The sequence below is a fragment of the Rhipicephalus sanguineus genome, chromosome 10 (assembly GCF_013339695.2).
Source record: "Rhipicephalus sanguineus isolate Rsan-2018 chromosome 10, BIME_Rsan_1.4, whole genome shotgun sequence".
Taxonomy (NCBI): Eukaryota; Metazoa; Arthropoda; class Arachnida; order Ixodida; family Ixodidae; genus Rhipicephalus; species Rhipicephalus sanguineus.
In genome coordinates, this window is record NC_051185.1 from 74,043,812 (window position 1) to 74,061,722 (window position 17,911).

General features: G+C 47.7%; 2 protein-coding genes across 2 annotated transcripts in view; one reads left to right on the forward strand and one right to left on the reverse strand.

Annotated features, from left to right (window-relative positions):
- Positions 1–17,911, forward strand: part of LOC119406500 (major facilitator superfamily domain-containing protein 4A) — a 353,365-nt gene that overhangs the window by 83,927 nt on the left and 251,527 nt on the right. The gene's annotated exons all lie outside the window — the stretch shown is intronic.
- Positions 10,920–17,911, reverse strand: part of LOC119372131 (uncharacterized) — a 125,333-nt gene continuing 118,341 nt past the window's right edge. Inside the window, exon 9 of the mRNA XM_037642595.2 lies at positions 10,920–14,469. Coding sequence (XP_037498523.1) covers positions 14,400–14,469 — 70 coding nt within the window. The 3' untranslated portion in view covers positions 10,920–14,399. The remainder of the gene's footprint in view (positions 14,470–17,911) is intronic.

A 17,911-nucleotide genomic window follows, 5' to 3' on the forward strand; every position in this document is an offset into this window, starting at 1 on the left:
TCATAAGTGTGGCCGCGGTGGCACGGTTATTCAAACCCCAACTGGCAATGTAAGGTTCTCGTGTCACACGATGTGATCACTCGGTGCTCGATCTGGTCAATTTCGAGGGTGGGCCACACAAATTTTGGAGGTTGGCCAGGTCGGTTTCGAATGTGGTCAACTAAATTTTCGAATTCGGTGCCTAAACCCCCGTGACCATAGGCGTGCAAGCGGGACGGTGGAGGGGGGACAATTCTGCACCATAGATTTGCTCGGGCGGAACGTTTCACGTCATTTTTGATGCGTAGGGTCATGGCAACGCATGTTTTTTGACGATAATGGCGACCACTGATGTGACCGCATTCAAGGAGCTGCAGCTTCGCAGGTTTACCACGGAAAGCCAGGACCAATGGCTGGCCGTTTTGAGAAGCACGTCTTCGGTTCATCTTGATTTTTGCATCCATTGAGGGCATAGGTCGGCAAAAAATGTGGAGCTCACTCAGACTCACCAGTGAAATATATTTTGCCCTTAAAGCTCACTCGGACTCAGACTCACTGAAATTTTCCTCAACTGGACTCACTCAGACTCACTAAAAATTTTCTCATCCGGACTCACTCGGACTCAAACTCACCAACGTATTACTCACTCGGACTCACTCAGACTTAGACTCACGCCTCTGAGTCTGAGTGAGTCTGTCTGAGTCGCCTCATGAGTCTGCTAGCATATAATTAGCTTTTTCAACCATGGTGTCAACGCCAATATCTCGCATAAATGGTGCTCTACTTGGCGCCTTTTAATCTCGTACCTTAATATATAAGTCATTAGTGGTTGCAATCCAGTAAGGACATGTTTATTGAAAGATATTACTCACACGAGATATTTATATCAAGAACTACCTGTGAAACAGCTTGCGGGGGGAGTCACCTGCCCCCCCCCCCCCCCTTCCCCCCCGCCCCTTTGTAACTCACGCCTCTGATCAATTAATATGGTGCTGGCGTATGAACACCAGTGCTTTGAAGTATGCGTGAGTCCACGGGAGTAAAAACGTGAGCCGACATTAGGCTGATATTAATGCTGAAGTTGTTTAGATAGAACCATAAGTCAGCATGTTTAGATAGAACCATAAGTCAGCAAAGAAGTGCGGAGCTCACTCAGGCTCACTCAAGAAATATATTTTGCACTTAGGGCTCACTGGGACTCAGACTCACTGAAATTTTCCTCAACCGGACTTACTCGGAGTAAGACTCACTGAAAATTTTCACAACCTGACTCACTCGGACTCAAATTCGCCAAAATATTACTCACCCGGACTCACTCAGACTTAGACTGACAGCTCGATCTGAGTCTGAGTTAGTCTCAGTGAGTCGACTCATGAGTGAGTTTGCCGACCTATGATAGAGGGAGAGGGAGGGGGTGCGCTACGGTAACCCCCCCCCCCTCCGAGGATGAACCCTGAGCACGCCTACGCCCACAACGTCATCACTTGGTCACGTGTATCCTTGCTATAGAACATGCCATGGAATGCTAAAGGCAACTTTTCGCTTCATGAAACACATAATGCTTTCCCATTAATAAAACAAGCAAGCAATAAATGTACCTTTGAACTGAGGTACTCATGAAGTACGTTTTATTGCAGAATCATAAATGATAACGTTCTAAACAAAATTTTTCGTAGAGTCTGCTGCACAGGAGCATCCCAGCGCGAGCTTCTAACGCCAAAGCCATATACGTATATAAATCGCTGGCTGACCTTCACGTTTATACGTCACGCGTGAAGCAATAGTCTACTGACAAATGCTTAAAAACATGTCCGTATAAAATTACACGCCTATTCACTTACTGGAAGCTCAACTAGCTATTACCATTCGAGGCAAACTTGCGGCTCCAACAAACGGCGCGCTGCATTCCATATCGATCACGCAGTCGCACGCCTACCTTCGCTGCCACGCTGGAACCGTTTTACAGAACTCGCTAAAGATCAATGGCTGTAAAGTGACACGTTGCACGGATCGCTTCGTAATATCGCCAAGAACAGCACTGACGGCGGCTGAGCGTCAGAAATACGGCGCGCACCGGACAAAGAAAGCTGCGAAGAACGTACCGACAGTAACGTTGCGTCGATGTCAACTCGAAGCAGCGTACACAAGCTGGCGCTAGGCCTCTCTGTCGTCCCTGTCCGTGTCCCTGTCACCACCGCAATCACCGCGACCGCGACGTGCTAAACAGAGTTACCAGCGCACGCCACGCACGCCGCTGCAAAGCGCAGTATTTACGTGATTCGACTGATTCGACGGCGGTTACATTCCAACCGTTCCAACTACAAACCACGCTCAAAACAAAGCGCTGCTCCTTGGTGCGATTCAATTGGCCCATAGCAATCACGTGACACAGCAATCACGTGGCTTGAGAGGCCGGGAGATGAGAAGGAAAGCAGTGCGAGAGTCAAGGGACGAAGTTCGAGCTCACACACAGGCACTTAGCCGTGTCCCCCAGTCTGGGAGACAAAGAAGTGCCTCTGGTGCCTCTTCCCTCAATAACCACTCTCTCTCGCACACATCGAGCTGCTGCGCATGCTGCGACTCGGGAACTGAGATTTCCTCCTCCGTCGTGTGACGTTGCAGCAGTTTCAGTTGCACTTCCTTTCTATTATTTGTCTCGCTCCACTAAACGCGCTCTCCTCTCCGCCGTCCGGGCATTTCGTAGATTTTTCTACTTGCTCTTTCAGTTATACGCAATGGCATGCTGCTGTATTCAGTATATTCCAAAATTATTTGAACGCAAACACACAGTACATTCATACACGCGCACACCCACACATCCAGGCACCAAACACGTGCCAATGATTTACCAACCAACCCAGCAACAAGCTCTTTTACAGTATTCAGCTTAGGATGCTTGAACTCCCCCGCCTTTCCCTAGCCAGCATAAAATGCACGCTACGTCTCTCGTCCGCATGTCCCGACACTCCCACTCTTCTTGGCTTTTGTTCGCAGTGCCGGGCAGCGTACGGATCACGTGAACTCCTTGCCAGCTGTAACTATGACATCAGAAATGTCGCTAGGACGCGAATAACATTATTATTATTATTATTATTATTATTATTATTATTATTATTATTATTATTATTATTATTAACGTTGTTGTTGTTACTGATCGTAGGCACCCGTGCATTAATCATCATGAATGAGTATCTCGAGGTTATCCGCCCCCTCCCCCTTTTTTAAAGGCGAAAGCCTTAAACGCGAAAACTGACCAGCGACGTCCCCCGACCCCGCGGGTCGCCGCTGATGGTGACGCCATGACGTCATCATCACGTGATGACGTCACAGATCATCAAAATTTGTGACGTCGCAGTGACGTCACGTCACATGATCACGTCATCACATGCATCTAGCTTGGTCAACGGTGGGCCGATCACGGAGGCAGTGCAAAACCAGGTCAGGTGCCTCAGATCCTGGAGGCAATGCAAAACCACATTAGGTGCAGAAAGCTTTCGGATGGTGGCTGCGCAGGATGAGTACGTCGACTGAGAAGAAAAAGGTGGCTTTCGCATTACAGTCTGTGTGGATAAGGGACCCAGTGAGTAAAATGTTTAACCTGGATCTGTGCCTGCCTGTCCCTGGTGTCATGTCGCGTTTAAGTGGCGCTGTCGCCACGTTGACGTCCCGTGCTGGGCGGTATGTCTCACCGTTTTCGTACACTGTCTCTGAATGCGTCAACGTTTCCAAGTTGCACGGTGTTGTCAGTGAGCGCGTCTGCCTCGAAACTCGATCCGAAACTACGATGCTGCGGTGCAGTACAAACTCTGTAATAGACCCTGTCAACGCGACTTGTAACCCAATCACGAAGCTGAACGCTACCGGGTTGACCTTTCTCGCCGGAAACGAGGCGGCGACCTCACATGTTTTAACCAGCGTCGATGCGATCTCTAAGAACCCGCGTGTCGGAAAATGGTGGCGTTAGCGCTCGTAATTACAAGACGAGTGCGCCGAAGCTACCCGTGGATTGTGGACTGCTAATTAATTGAATTGCGCTGGTTGATGCGCGCATAGTTTCCTAATAATATACTGGAGGGAAAACTGGCGCTAGTGTTTATGGGACCTGCAACGCATGGCGCTTCAGCCACCATGGGAATGACGGGTAGTACACGGATTTGTCTAAGCTTCGTTCTTTCGGCTCCGTTTGGCTCCGTGTCGCCCGCGGCCGCTTTGTCGCAAGACGAAGTTCAGCAAATGTTCAGCAGTTCCACTTCACCACCTTGACCTTTTTAGGCCCAACAATTCAAATCGGCTCACGAAGGGCGCAACGGTCGATTCTTTTATCCGAAAGAAACGCGAAAACACAACAACAAACAAAGCCACAAGTGCGTACAAAGATTAGGCAGATCCGTGTACTACCCATAATTCCCATTGTGGCTGAACGATCGCCGCGCCAGAGTTCCCTCTTGTAAATATTGTAGAAAACTCTGATGAATTCGCGTGCCATGGATGATACGGTGGCTAGAAATGTTATCTTCAACACGCGCGCCGCTACTGACAAAGTGCATCTATCCATGCGTGAAGCTCCCCAAGCTAACGTCTTTCTCAGTAAGTCGATACAGTCTGGCATGCATGCGTAAAAAAACAAAAGAAAAATAGTAGCCGCAACGTAGCACCTTGCTTAGAGACAGCATGCAGTATAGTTTTCGAAATGCGACGAAATAGGACCCGGGTAGCGACAAGCGAACGCGACTCGTGCTTTGGTAGGGTTCGATGGAACACGCGTGTTGAGCGCGCGTCGCGTGTCCCCTCGAGCCCGACCGTCCTCATGTGTATCGCCTTGTCGTCTTCGCACTGCCTGAGAGCCTGCGTACGCCTGTGCTCATTGGCTGTACGCGGCGCCTCGACCAGCCTTGGGAAATACAGTGTGACAAAAAAAGAAAACTTGTTTAACACAGCCAGCTCCGACAGCACCAGCCATCATTCTGATAAACACTGAAGAATTCCTCACTGCATGTCACTATGAGAAGCAATTCTTACACACCCCGCGTCTGGGCATATAGTGGCTTGCTATACGTTGTCAACGCATAGTAACAGAATTGCAGTCGAAAACAAGCAACGAATAATCTTCGCTTGTTGCTTTACAGTGCGTAAGCGCTTACCTTGTTTTGAAGTAGAAGAGCGGAACCTCGCTGATCGGTGTCCAAGGAACAGTCGTCGAGCAACCGTACGCGTCGCAACGAACGCGCGGAATGGTCAAGCTCTCTTCGCTTGGCAGATCGCAGCTGTAGTTATCACGACCACTGCACTGGAACGCTACACTTATAATTAGCGTCTCAGCGCGGTCTCGCTGTGACGAATCGCAGGGCGGGGCGTGCCAATATCGACGTTTCGCGAACGCCAACATGCGTTCTGCGTGTGGCGCTGGCTGCAGATGTGGGGCGCGTTCCATTGGGACGTCCGTGGCCGTGCTTGTCTGCCACTGCCACCTGCGCGCCGCCTGTGCGTCCCGCGCAGCGCAGATTCACGAATGTTTAGCATTACCAGGGTTTTTTGAAGCGTGGCCTCCGCGATTGGTGCCGGCAGCGCGCGCTGCCTGAGCTAATCGCGGAGGCCACGTTTTGAAGCATACAGTTTCATAATAATAGACTAAAGAAAATCTGGGGTTAGTGTCTATGGTAGCTGCAACGCACGGCGCTTAAGCCAGCATGGGGATGATGGCTAGTACATGGCTTTGTTCTTTAGACTCCGTGTGGCTTTCTGACTTTTAAAACTGATAATTATTGAAATAGTTCGGAAGTTCCAGTTCACCAGCTTGACCTATTTAGGCTCATCAATTCAAACCAGCTCTAGACGTTGGCAACGTGCCATTAGTTTTATCCGAAACAAAAGACAAAACACAACAATAAACAAAGCCACAAGTGCGCTCGAAGCCGCAAGCACGAAGACTAGGCAAATCCATGTCTACTATCCTTAATGCCCACGGTGGCTGAACGAACGCAGAGCCACAGTTCTCTGTGTTGAAGGAAACTATATGCTTCGCAAAACCCTGGCGTTATGTATATGTCGGATGCCAAGAGTTGAGTCTTCCACAGGGAAAGGTTTGTGAGGAAATATCATGGCCGCGCTGGAAATCTGCCAGCGGGTGCTTTGTTAGGAGGTAAACGTACAGTCGCGCTCAATATGACTTGCAACACGGGAGCGCGTGGCCTAAAGAGTTCAAAGAGTGCACATTGTTTCACAAAGACGTTTTCTGCACGAAGGCGTTTACACGGTTTGTACCGGGAGGGGTAAATCTATCGGTCTGAGGGAATTGAAGGAGTTTGTCCGGTCATATACATGGCAAACGCGGAAATGCTTTCATGCGACAACCAATGCGCCAACTCGGACAAAATCTTTCGCTGTTTGAGAGAGAAAGTTAAAGTCAAGTAAACCTATCAATCACAATTTTGATTTAAGACCGAAGCATCTCAGTAAATATTTCCAATAATCGGTAAATAAAAAGAAAGAAAGAAAGAAAGAAACAAAGAAAGAAAGAAAGAAAGAAACAAAGAAAGAAAGAAAGAAAGAAAGAAAGAAAGAAAGAAAGAAAGAAAGAAAGAAAGAAAGAAAGAAGAATGTGCTAACAGCAAGTTAAAAAACAGCAATACTCCTCAAATAGCTGGTGACGAAGTTCTGCAAAGCGCATTCGTTCAGACATGTGAAGCCGAAAAAGATGACAGTTTATTGTTTAAGTGACAATCGCTGGTTGGTTTGCACAAAATTTTCGAAAGTTTTGTGCGTGCTTAAGTGAAATGCACACTGTTCAGATCACATGCAAATGTTGCAGTTTGCTTAAATGTGAAGTGTGCATTTTTGAACAAGAAGGATGAACTTCCATTTCTGCATGCTTTTAAACTTGTCATGATAACTTGTAAGGTCCGAGGATCTAAATTGCAGATATCTTTCGAGCGATGCAGGTACTTTCTTTAGAGGAGTAGTCACAGAAAATTTTTAAGGCGAGACTACTTGTGAGATAGGGCTTAAAAGTCAGGGGGGGGGGCTCGGGGGGGGGGGGGGGGGGGCGCCCCCCCCTTCCATTTCTTAAGGAGGGGCTGTATGTATGTCTGTATGTGTGTATATAGGTCTCCGCCTTCTGAGGGCCCCCCCCTTCTGAGGGCTCCCCCTCCAATGAAGGGAGACAGTGAGCCCTGGACATAGATATCTGTGCGCAAACACCCATCCTACTCAAAATCGGCTGGTATATAGCCTAGAACATACTTAAAAATGATTAATTAAGGAAAGCTTCTATGAGTTGCAGATTTCGGTGGTGGTGGCATAGTTCGTGAAAAATCCGGCGCTGGCGAGTGTATACAGAAATGCGGGTCTACACAAATTCGGCTCTCGAAGGTTCACCGGTCAGATGCGTGTCTGTATGCGCCGTTTTCCAATAATTGACGCTCTTTCTATCGTGGGCTTGTGGGCGGTCAGCCGGTTCTGATATGACAGTCTGATCTTTATCGACGTCACTTGTTATATGACGTTGCCACATTGCATCGTTGCATTTCATTGTTTCACGCATGACCGCCGTACTTGCCTGTAGCAACACAAGTGTTGCTCTGGCAAGCACGTGGATGAAGGTCCTATTCGCGGCATGGAGGAAGGAAAAAGTCGGGACTGAGCGTTACGCAATGCGATAGAAAGAAAGAAATGTAGTAGGTCAACACATACACGAAGCTACTTTTTCCGATAGGGGAAGGGCTCCGCAAAAACTTTTAAAGACGATATCTTTCTTGGATACTTCAACGCACGAATTTTGATCTGTCTGTCTGTCTGTCTGTCTGTCTGTCTGTCACACGATTCAGCCACCCGGCCAAAGTTTAAGCACTTGCTGAACGCCCAGCCATCTTGAACTGGTAGCTGCGTTCATACTTGTGAACATTGTCGATCAAAAAGCAAATATTAACGCGGTAGCGTTAGAGAGCTCGTGTCGCAGAAATTCCGCTGTCGGCGTCGGCACCGTTGGTTGTGAGCGAAAAACCATCCGTGAGCGAAAAATCGAGAAAGTAGCAAATAAAATAAACGATAAAATCTTCGGTCCCAATGAGGATCGAACCCGGGCCGTTCGCGTGGCAAGCAGGTGTCTTACCACAAAGCCACGATGTTGCTTGCAGCTGCTTCGGACAAAAACACTACATAAATGTCATGTAGTGAAAGGAGTCTCGACTCATTTTGTTCGGCAGGTGTCACGACGAAAACGAGCCCATACGGTAGGCGCATTCGCGAGGCCATCAAACTACGTCGAAAAACGCCGGGATAGTGCAGCCATCGCCGCTAAATACACACACGAACTTTCAAACAGCTCTAAAAATGGACAACTATGTCCATCTAGAGGAAAACATATCAAGCCAATGCAGCAAACGCTAGATAATGTGCTGCCATCTGTGAGGAATTGTGAGAAATGTCTCGCCTTTTCATGGCTTCCGAGAGGGCCGGCGCGCGGCGTATATCTTGGAGGCCATGCGACTCTTGCTTTAGATCGAAAGCCTGTAAAATTCGCGCGCGTGCGTGCGTGTGTGTGTGTAACAATACACATTAATAAGTATGCACTTAGTGGTTGAAGTGCGCACTAGGGGCCGGATTTCGCTATCGCGTTCAACTCTTAAAGGCGAAGCTTAAGGGTCCCCCAATTTTTTTTTACGCATATCTGAGGCGCCACATCAATACGAAAGTATTTTAGGTGGTGTGTTCCTTTACTAGAAAATACATAGATACGTAATTCTAAATACCCTAGTGTTTCTTAGGCTGCGCTGAAAATGCGACGCTATGCACGAAAAAGCCCTCTGCCGACGATGTGGTGCTGCCACCTGGCAGTGGCCCGACGCAGCGCCTCCTCTATTTTATCAATGCGGCCGATTCAACATACAGGAGGCGCTGTCTGAGGCAAGGCAAAACATAAATCGCAGAAGACTATCGTCTTTCGACGACATTTGCAGCGAAGCACGCAGGTACGCGGCCAATTTTTTAAAGCGTGTGCCTTCCAACTGCACCCGAAATGGAGCACCACGTGAGATCGCCATCAACTGGGTTTGTATGTAAACAAGCCGCCACCTACACCACGAGTTTGTGTCGGCTGCGATGTTCCTCGTCTGCGCTCTCTCCCACAGTTGTACACGCGGTGCTCAGGTGCTCGCGATGCCGCGCGTGGCCAGTGCGTCACTGTTTTGTGTACTCACGTCGTCAGCTGTGTGCATATAAACTCCGTTGGGTCCTGCTTCTCTCAGCGCTCTCTGAAAGTGAGACTGCGAGTGGGTGCTCTAAATACTTCTCCAAATAATTAACCGGCGCGTGCTCGAGCAAACGCGGTCTCCAGCCGCGACAAGTGGGCCAATAAGAACTGATTGCAACAGATGAAAAACAAGACGTAAATTTTTTGTTTCAGTACTCCTTTAAATTTTTGTTTCAGTACTCCTTTAGTTACGTCGAAGTTAGTTATGCGTTCAGTTACGTCGAAGTCGGGTTTAAGGGTTCGAAGCGTCAAAGTTCCTACCTTCCACCCATGTCTACACGGGAAAGGGAAAACAGCTTTAACTGGCATTTTAAGTCGTAATTCGCTTCTAAAAAGATGAAAGTAAGTCCCATGTTCAATTGCTACTTCGGCCCGTATTCGCAAAACAACCTTAAGTTTACCTATTTCTTTTCCTTGCTCACATCTACCCTGACCTCATTAGTCCCCGTTGCTCATTATGCGGGGAAATACCCCGCCCTCGACAATATTCTCTGGAACTGCAGGGAAGACCCTCCCCCACATAATCTCCTGGTCACTTCCTCACCTGTGGCGTGCGAAAAAATACTGTGGTTTACCAACCCGGGATCCACCTCCGGGCCGTAAACAGAGCCGGGGAGGTGGCTGAAAGGCATGGCCTGGCAGGCTATCTCCCCTTATAGATGAATGTAGGGTCAATAAAAGTTTTCTTTTATTTTTAAACGCAGCGGTGGCTACATGGTTGAGCGTCCGCTTCCAATGCGGGAGGTACCGGGTTCGATACCCAGTGCCGACCGGGAACCCACCGGTTTTTCCAAAGGGGTAGAGGAGTATCTACCTGGCGCTCGGTTGTTAATGGGTACTCATCTCGAAAGGTGGCCCCATAATGTTCTCTGAAAGCCCCTGGGCGCACCTTAACCCGCCACAGCCTTGGTGAAATAGTTGAGCATCCGCCGCTGCTGTGGGAGGCAGAGAACTGCTGCCGCCGGGTACCTACCGGTAAAATAGGGACAAGCGCACTTCCGGCCTGCTGCTCGGCAGAACGAAGTTCATAGTCGCATGGGAGGGCACCCACCCTGTGGGAAATTGTCGGCATGGGTCCGCCAGACCTAAAAATAAGGTCATCTTCTTTTTTTTCCTTGTTTGTTCGCCCTTGACGCCTGTCAAGGATGTGAAAATGTTAAGCAGCGCATATGTTAACTATGAGCTTGGTCCGTGGGTACGAACGTACTTTGTTAATGATGCACGTGAAGGAACCAGGAACGGTAAGAAAAACGATGCATAAGATTAAGGTTGGTCTCAATGTGGACAAATACGTTGTAGAACTCCTAGGAAGTATTAGGGCAACAGCAAGTCTCGCATGGAAGCGGGATGACTACTGCTGCATTGGCAAAAAAAGAAATTAAAGAAAGCTAGCCTCTAAACAGAATGTTGTATTTCTTGCTTCTCGATCATAAATAAAACGTTCACTTAGTTTCACACAACTAATTATTCTGTTCATAGAGGCGCTGTAGCGATTACCAGAAAACAAGGACCCTAGTTGCTTATAGGGTAGGTGTTAAAGTAAATAATTGACCAGCAATCTGACTTTTTTTTTTTTTTTTGAGCTGTACTAAGTCGAAGCAAGGAATGCGTTCACAGGTGGGTTTTTTTTCCCCATTGCAGCGCACGGAATGATTCACTGCTCCCGTCGGAATGAATGACACGCAGACAAAAGTTAAGGAACTATGAACAACAGTTTATTTACAAACATGGAAATACGACATACAGAAGGAATGCATTTGTCATGGCTGTCAAAACTGCGCAGCCAGGCTAGGGTGACTGCTGCTACACGCGGTGTTCAAAGGAAGCATCAGACCGCGTCATTTTATTTGGAGGTACGAAAGGAGTTTAGTGAAGTTGCCTCAGAAACGACTGACGCATGTGTATCTGTGTTCTTTCCCGTTTTTTTTTTTTTCGTTTCGTGAATCACAGGATACAAGTACTCATCTATTAAATACAGCACTTCATATCATACACATCTGGTGGCAAAATATGACGTAACAGGTGTCTCTTTGCTTATTGCGCCCTTGGAGCAGACTTGTAAGGACACATTGCACAGACTCGATATACTGAGGGTGTGATCTGCATAGCGACCAATAAATTTTGTCATTGCCACAAAAAATGTTAGGAGCATACCGCACGTTCAAGCGTGCACGTTTGTAACGGCAGTAAGCGACCTGTATCATCAACAAAGCCCTTTCAGCAATGCAACATCAGCGAATAGAGAATGGTTTGCAGAATATTCGTTGCATCTTTCCGGTCTGCACTCAGCACAGCGCGCTATAGTTTTGTACGTAGTGTGTATCGGCCAGCGTCTGGTTAGACGTGCGGTCACTTGAGCACCTAATGATATTTTAATGCCCCGGTTCACTGTTTGCTAGATGTGTGCCGTATCGTTTAAATGTTTTTTTTTTGTCTCCTTTAAGCTCTCTGATGCTGAATTGTGTAAGCAAAATACGCTTACAAGGCGTCGACTGGAAACCACGGGAAATAGGTAGTATTCAGTAGTCGGACATTACGTAACAGTTTGGATTTGATAATCCTGCTTAGAAAAAGTAGATACGTTTCAGAGTAGACGGTACTCCACTACGGGAGAGCCATAAGCTGTCCATTTAAGGTTTCGAAAAATGATCTCGTGCGGAGGCGTTTAACATATTCTCACGATAGATAAACGTAGCGAAGCTTTGCACTTATTTCGATAACTTGGGGTTCACCTTGCGTGTATTAGACGGGCGGGTTGGTAGCATTCCCTAGTAACTGCACATGGTTTGCCCACAGTCAAATCGTTTGTAGTTTATTGGGGCATTTTAAACAGTAAACACGTCATCCTTTAGATCAGTCATTCTGCGGCCGCGCTTATTTCAAGCACGGAGTTGTGACGTAACGCGTTTATCGCACGTGCTATGACGTCGGGTGGCCTGATGAGAGAGTAACCACTATACAATAGCAGTTGTGACTTCGCTGCTCTCTTTTCAAAACTCTTTTCCTTCTCCTCATTCGCTTGTGTTTGAGACTACGTGTCATGGGCACCAATAAACGAAATCTGAATAAGGTAACGCTTGGCGTTCTAGCACTGAAGTTGCCTGAGAGACAGCCTTGAGACTGGACACGTGACATTTATCTCGCCAATCGACGTCATTAGCTATTACTGTACACGTAGCCCGTCAATTTTTATCACCGAAACCATGCCCTCAGCAAGAACTATGCCGTCGTGATGTCTAAACTGCACGTAAACAAACGAAATTAGCACGTATAGTTTCCGAAAGCGATTGCGCAGGTTTACACGCATACATTATTCTGGATTCCACGTGAAGGCATGCTTTAGTGAAAGTGATGGCGCTATGCGTGATTTCGACGACATGAGTAGCGTGATAAAAAAGCCATTCTATAGGCATTCTGAATAACGTTTAGTAATGCGCGTCTAAGCGTGATGATGGCGCCTACGTCAGTGCGAAAATGAACATTCGTGAGCAACGAGCGAGCATAGATGCGAAACTGCGGTTTTTCCAGTACCTATGGGTCGCATTCATTCAACACGCTACATTTGGATAAAAAAAAGAAACAAAACAAAGTCTAGCCAGTACATATCTTTCGTGCGCATAAAATAAAGCGGCACTGTGAAATGGAACGACGGAGATTTGCGGCAAATGTGTGGCGTACGAGCGAAGGCTGCACAGTATGCTAACCACACTTCCTGAACGAACTCCATTTCTAAGAGCTGTCGTACTCCCTCTGTGTACGTAATTTGACTCTGCTAGGGCGTGGGCAGGTCTAACAAACACCGCCAGAGGAGTCAACGGACATTAACCAGGAAGTAGAAGTAGTGTAAAAGTGAACATAAATGCGAGGCAGGCCAGTATTGTTCCACCCGCGCCCTCCAAGCTTCAAATAAAATGAAACCATGGTTGTCAGTACTCCCTTGTCATAACACTGTTCGCAGCAACCACGTGACCGCATTTACGGGCCGCCTTTTCATAACAGAAAAGGCCGTTTGCTTGACCGTTGACCTATTACCCTTTACGAAGTACCCTACTGTAGGGAACTTGGACAACATTATCAAAAGCAATGGCGGCATCCTAAGATTCTGGTTCAACTTCAAAGCGTCCACTAGCTCTACAAACTCCTTTACATACGTGTTCCCTATGAAGGAAAACAAAGAAAGGACAACGTGTTAACCTATAGGTTGATACCAACACTATTCAATAATAGTCACGCAGAATACAGTGAGTCGCTGGCAGTAATAGCTCGCTGTCCGCTCCGCGTAAACCTTGCTCGGCAAGATGTCGCCACTAACGTGGACGGAACTGTTATTCTGTCGTCTCGTATGCGCTGGGCTTCGAAGCGGCTGGAATTGTCTCAGCTAGTCAGCGGTTTTAAAATAAGCGAGACATGTTTAGACTATTAGAGGAGAAAAAAAAAAGCAGGGCAGGAAATCGGAAGAACCGGTACCGTGGCAGGCGCATTTAGCAGTAAAATGTAGGTAAGGAGGCTTGAGTGACGAAAGAAACAATTGGAAAGAGATGGCCAGAATGCTACTGACTGCAGTACGTGCAAGAACACCTGATCATAACGAACAGGCTAACTAACTCTCAATCAAGAGCCCGGGTAGAGTACTAGTTATAGCCAGGAAACCGGACGAAGAAGGTCGAGTGTCCTGGTTGTATCTAGCACTTTAGCAAGACGTAATTAGGAGCGTACGATCGCAATTTGTCACTTCTCCGCTTCACAAGGGATGCGAAGAAAAGTTACCATAATAATCATGATCACCTCATGTCACTGCTTACGCCTGCATCTTGGTAGCCCGGTACTCCGTGAAGGGTAATACGTCATAAGGGACTCACAAATGCATATATGCAAATACACGACCGTTACACGGTAACGCACACCCACCGCAGTGGACACTCTCGAAGAAAACAAACAAACAAAAACGCAGAGTTTCGCAACTGTGATCCCTCGGAGAGCTCCTTCGTTGAATGCCGTTTGGGTGGGACACTTCCGTCACATGACGGCTCGTGACGTCACATTATCACGTTCAGTTTTTCTCCAGAGTGGAGGTCATCGTTACCGCGTGGGGTGACGACGGCAGCTCGAGCGCCGCGTAGCGGCATTCCGCTGCTCTCACACGAAGGTCTTGGTCGTCGCTCAAGGTCCTTGTCTACACTAAGTTCTCCCTCCAGAAGTTCAGGTCCACGTCTTGTATGCTACCACAGGAGACCCTTGGGTTACTGTGAATGAGGAAAAAAAAAATAAAGAAAATGAAGGAGTAGCGAATGTTGGAGCGGAGTGCACACTTTTGAAAAATGTCTATAAATCACTATGTACATAAAATGGAATATTTTGAAGACATTTTTCTGCTGAGCTCTTTTGTTCAGGGTAGTACAACGCGACACGATAATGCACAGGTCAGATGTCTGGCTCTATATAGTATTTCTAGAATAGAGGGGGAGGGGGGAGGTGTCAGTTTCAATAGCAGGGAAGGGCTGTTCGGGACGGCAGACATCGAGGTTGCGCGAAATTAGTGCAGTTAGAAAAATTACATATGAGACGTTGTCAGCTCTTACGTGCAACTGGAGGTATCTGGATTTGTCTTGCACTTGATATAAATGAAGCGATAATGATGACGATTCTAGAAGAATTAGGTACACACATGTTGTACAGCGTGCAGTTGTGTCTGTGTCGGGGGGGTGGGGGGGTGGGGGTCAGCTGAAGGATAGCGGCGAAAAGCGAGCAAGAGTTAGCGATTTGCGATAGCTCGCCGTGCCATCAGCATCAGCTGACAGCTGCATGCGTATAACCGACAGTTGAGTTCTTTATGTGGTGTCTTAAGCCACAATCAATTCTCTTAAGCGGTCAGGCACAAAATTTGCTTTACGCCGATCGGTTGCGCGACGTTAGCATACGCGCCGTATACATCAAAATCGCTAGCGCAAAATCGCTACAGACCGGAACTCGGTACAGAGCGGAAATTATCGAGGCGAACACGCTAGCGAGGGCGCTCGGATGCGTACTTTATGCGCAGGCGGGCGAGTAAATGACTGACACCGTCGGCGATGATTGCGCCACCTGGGTGACCTCTGAGACGCGCACGCAAAAAGAAGCGGTACATTATCCACCACTGGCCGCACTTGTTTCTAGAGGAAGATGAGAGTTCTACATGCAGGCTTCTTTAGTCTCCCAAATTCGCGCGCTGCTTTTGACCCGGACCCCGGAAACAACGAGCGGCGCAATTTGGAGGGCTTTGTCTGGCGCCTGAGCGTGTGGCGCCCCCTACGAGCACGACTGCTAGCAACTCTCTCACCTGCTCTAAGTGTGCGGCGACCTGGTTTAGTGAGGGGATAGCAAGCAACTTCGAGACCGAGGCGGCTACGTTATCTTTTGCGCATGCCTTCCCACGTCGACAAAGGTACAGCGGTGTGCAATATGGAAGGGAACACTGAAATTACCTTCAAGTGGCCATAGTAGCTAAACACAGTTGCCAATCACAAAGGGGTTTGTAACACTAAATGTCAAGGAGAAACGGCATGTCTTGCAGATCGATGCGTCACATTCGCATTGACACAACACCAGTAATCCCAGCTTAAACATTGTGTGTGTGTTCCTATTCACATTGCTGTCGACTGTACAGTCCCCGCGGATTGAAACGCGGCATGAAAAACCTTCAGTGCAACGAGTGGTACGCGCGATAGGTAGTTCGAGAATCACCGCGTCATGTCGCTACGAAACTGGCCAAACATGGCCAGCTGTACCGCGCAGGCAGGTTGTCTCAGATACCGTGCATCAATTAAAAAAAAAGAAAACGATATTGGGGGCTATAGCACACGGATAAAACCCAAGTTTTCTTTGTTTTTTTTTACTTTCGTTATGACATCGCCCGTAATTCACTGATATTCTGATTAAGAGAGATTTGAGATTTGATTTATTTTCTGTACGTACAACAGAAAAAACGAAGCAAAAGCAAAAGGCTACATAGCCTGACGGAGGCTTTTGCTCCGAAACACAGTCTGGCAAAAAAAATAATAACATAAAATAAAAACTAAAATAACATGCCATACACAACTTAGACACAATTAGAGAACATCATTTTATACAAATACAGTTTGCCAATTCTGATCAAACATATAACCAACACAAACATAAAAAGGAACAGGACAGTAAATAGTACTGAAGTACCTAAAAAACATCGTTATCGCAATATATGCAATAGGTGAGGTAAAGAAAGCATCTGCAGACACACATTCCTAAGCATCTTGAACAAACAATTAAGTCACCAACGTTCAATTAGTAACAAAAGAAAAGCACTTATCAATTTTCCTAAAAGGTGTGGCTGCCAGTGTGCCATTCTGGGGGTTGTCTAGAAGCGGCATGGGACGTAAAAATGGAGTGTGCCCAGCCCGCTACACACAAATTCTTTACTTTCTTACTTTACTTTACACACAACTTCTTTACTCCGCACCCGTGCGGCTGGGATAGCAGCGTCGCGTCCTTTCCACCATGCGCGAACAGCTCCTGGCAATGCAAAGGGGCCGAAGGAATGCGCTGTCCCGAGCAGTGAGCTTGAAACGCTTCGCGTACCTCCAGGAAAAGTTTAGTCGTTAGTAATAAGTGAGTGCGGCGTAATCGCGTGCATTGGACGACCGCGCGTGCGAAAAGAGCCGCATCAGATGCAAGAAACGCCGAAGGCGTTGTTTTTCTTATTCTATCAATTTGCTTCCTGTACACGAGAGAGAGAGAGAGCGTACGTGACAGCGCCGCCGCACAATCGAGGCTGCATTCGATTCGGCCTTCCAAGGTACCTGCCTTTTGATTGCCCCCCCTCCCCTCCCCCTTTTATTTTGTTTATTTTTGAGCTTCATGCACTTCATCCGAAACTGCGATCAGGCAGGCGCGTTCCCAGTCAGGTTATCGCGCCTGTAAGAAAAAGAAAGTAATTTGGAGAAAAGAAACGCCAAACGGGCTCTACGAATGAGGGATCAGTTAGTCTTGAAGAAGACTTATAAAAAAGAAACTGAAAATAATGGCATGACAAGAAGACCACGATGATGAAGGCGGGGATTTGCTAGGGTGTGTGTTTGTGGGGGGGGGGGAGGAGGACGCGACCTTTCTGGCTCGTACGCTTGCACATTTCCGTATCTTCACCTGTTGGTGAGAGGTGTATTTGAACCCCGCCTAAAGAAAGTGAAACGACGCGCGTAACCGCGCCACGCAAGAGCAAAAGTCGCGCCCTTCCCGGTGAATTCGTCCCAGGCTGTGTCGAGCCTGGGCATCCGTAAAATCTCCGCGATGGAAAAGCAGCTGACGCTGCTGCTTTTTCACGCGTTTCCAGCAACGCGACGCGCGTATCCGACATCCTTCTTTTTCCGGTCAGCGGCTTGGCGCGACCGCTATGCTAACCGCGGTTTGCAATGCGTGGCGTATTCCTCGAGCTAGAAACAATTTTATTTTTTTTTTACTTTTTCGGGTTCACTCGCTCGTACGGAGATGAATGTTCGTGACTAGAAGGTTCGGCGCACCGAAAGCGCGTAAAAAGCATGTCTCGCACGCTTTTCTGCGAATAACGGCATTGTTCGCAGCGTATCACTCCGCCCACTCTTCTGTCTGCGTGGTCTACGCGACTGCAACGAGATCAACGTGAAAAATGCGTGCAGAATCAGCGGGGCGTTGCTGCTC